At 46.2% G+C, this 2,068-nt stretch overlaps 1 protein-coding gene across 1 annotated transcript; it reads left to right on the top strand.

Moving 5' to 3' along the window:
• Positions 1-247: 247 nt before the first annotated feature.
• Positions 248-1,749, top strand: LOC123120843 (uncharacterized). The gene is made up of 3 exons (XM_044540830.1): positions 248-415; positions 556-626; positions 1,389-1,749. The coding sequence occupies exons 1-3, from the start codon at positions 248-250 to the stop codon at positions 1,747-1,749; spliced, it is 600 nt and encodes a 199-aa protein (XP_044396765.1).
• The last annotated feature ends 319 nt before the right edge of the window (positions 1,750-2,068 follow it).

The following is a 2,068-nucleotide window of genomic DNA, read 5'->3' as shown; positions in this document are numbered from 1 at the left end:
AAGTTTGATATAAAATATCTGAAGCGTAAAAGAGGCAAGAAACGCGACCCAATTTCTCAATTTATTATAGGCTGATCAGATGCGCGCTGTCCACCTTGCCAACTCAGGCAAACATTTACTACACCACTGTTATATAAACGGCATAGGCCGCGTCCCATACACCACCTCCAGCCCATCTCCGCTCTCGCAATCTTTCTCCTCGGATCTCAAACGAGCAATCGAGTAGATGGATCCGCCCTCCCCTGCCATGCCGCCGGCTACCCAGCAAGCCCCACCCCTGCCTACTGAAAACGAAGTGGCAGAGTACCTGCTTCTGCTGGGGGAAACCGCCGGCCCCGAGGGCGAGAGCGCGCACCCGGAGGACTTTGATCTGGAGGAGAAACATAATCCAGTTCCAGATGGATCTACCGCAGAGGTAAGTAGAAACACCTGTCCCTAAAATATCACTCTGTTCTTTACTTACGGGTGGTGCAAGAATTTCCAGACCCATCCATTTATTGGTTAATTAGGATGTCGATTTGGAATTTAACGTGCATGTGCGTCAAATGTTTCCAGGTGGCCATGGATGGGGAGGAGGATTCTTCTGACAAGACTCTGGTGGTGACTACTGGCCTGATAGAGTCCAGGTACTTGTGCTACACCACCGTTATAGTATGTTCTTGATTAGACGTGGATTACAGAGACCATGTACATAAGCACGACGTCACAAAATGATTTATCAGAATTGTCTGATTAGATGCGTACATCATGATCGGACCCTTGTATTCAGCATATAGCTGGGCACTAACACTTCCCTTTAACTTCGGGTAGTCCCACCCATTAGCCGTTGTGTTATTGGTACTAGTCGATATCTCTGCAGAAACATGTTTTGGAGTTGGTAATCTGGAATAATTAAACACCGTGTTTTGGCATGCTTGTATGTGCGTGTGCATTGTTAATTTCGCAGTAATCAGTAACTAGATCTGCGTCGTCAACCCAGATTGCAAAATTGTAGGATGCTTCTTTCAGCGTAGTTTTTTTTTCTGTATGCGTATACGATTCCGTTTGTTGCAAACTTAAACCTTCCTATTTCATGGTTGCTGGTAGATACGCTATCCGCTATGCTGCAGAAACATTTTTAGTGTAATTATACATAGGAGTGGATCAACATACAGGATCATCTCTTTATAAATATCAAGTTATTGATCAACTTATAGACATAGAGACATACTAACTCATCTGAACCTCTAGCTTCGATCCATCGTGGTGGCATCAATGGTATGCTTACGCATGTGTTTTGAGTTTCTGTACTTTAGCTTTTGTGCTTGTTGGATATGATATGTATGTACATTTCATGTTGATTATGTATTTTTATACTGTTTCTTTGGTTTTGTGCTTGGATATGCTAGTGCTCATGAAGCGCAAGATATGGAAGAAGATGCTGATGTGCTAGACAATGAAGAAGGTGATGAGCCACTAGAGGAGTTCTTTTACGAGCCAGTGAAAATCACGGAAGGAGTGCGGCGGTGTAACCGGAGTAATGGCAAAGGGTGGTTTTGCCGCAAGCTTGCACACCCCGGCTATGCTATGTGCTGGGATCATGTCATGAACCGCCGTAAATACTTACAAAAGAGATTATATCCAAATGAGCTGCAAGCAAGCACTGGCAGGTCTGAAGCTGTAGACTGGGAGGAGACATCCGACCCTTCTTCGCCAGAGGCACTTTCGAGCTCGCCTACTGTTCCAGAAGATGATGTGAAGCCCGCTTAACTCATCTTCATTGATATTATTGCCAGGAGTGTTGCCACCGAACAAAAGGAGTGAGATAGACAAATGTTGAACATATGGTTGCTAGCTTGTAATCCGATTTTATTTTTTACCGACCTATTTGTTATGAACTAGTACGTCGTAATGTTGCTGCCACTGAGATTGTACCATCTAAGAAAGTTGAGAACAAGCATATATAAGATTGTAGCCTGCCTGGGGCGGCCAGCGCGCCTGCTCCCTCGTCCTCCACCTCGCCTCGTCCCTCCCCGCCGCCGCCGGCGGGCGCCCCCGCCTCTAGCCCGGGTGGTGTCGGCGGCGGCGG

The sequence above is a fragment of the Triticum aestivum genome, chromosome 5D (assembly GCF_018294505.1).
Source record: "Triticum aestivum cultivar Chinese Spring chromosome 5D, IWGSC CS RefSeq v2.1, whole genome shotgun sequence".
NCBI lineage: Eukaryota > Viridiplantae > Streptophyta > Magnoliopsida > Poales > Poaceae > Triticum > Triticum aestivum.
This window is presented reverse-complemented; position numbering and strand designations above follow the sequence as displayed.

What these genes read in the sequence shown, in the direction of transcription:
- LOC123120843 (XM_044540830.1), top strand. Translation starts at nt 248, where the DNA reads ATGCCGCCGGCTACCCAGCAAGCCCCACCCCTGCCTACTGAAAACGAA. An exon ending in CAGATGGATCTACCGCAGAG is followed by an intron (nt 416 to 555) that starts GTAAGTAGAAAC and finishes AAATGTTTCCAG; the next exon opens with GTGGCCATGGATGGGGAGGA. An exon ending in ACTGGCCTGATAGAGTCCAG is followed by an intron (nt 627 to 1,388) that starts GTACTTGTGCTA and finishes TGGATATGCTAG; the next exon opens with TGCTCATGAAGCGCAAGATA.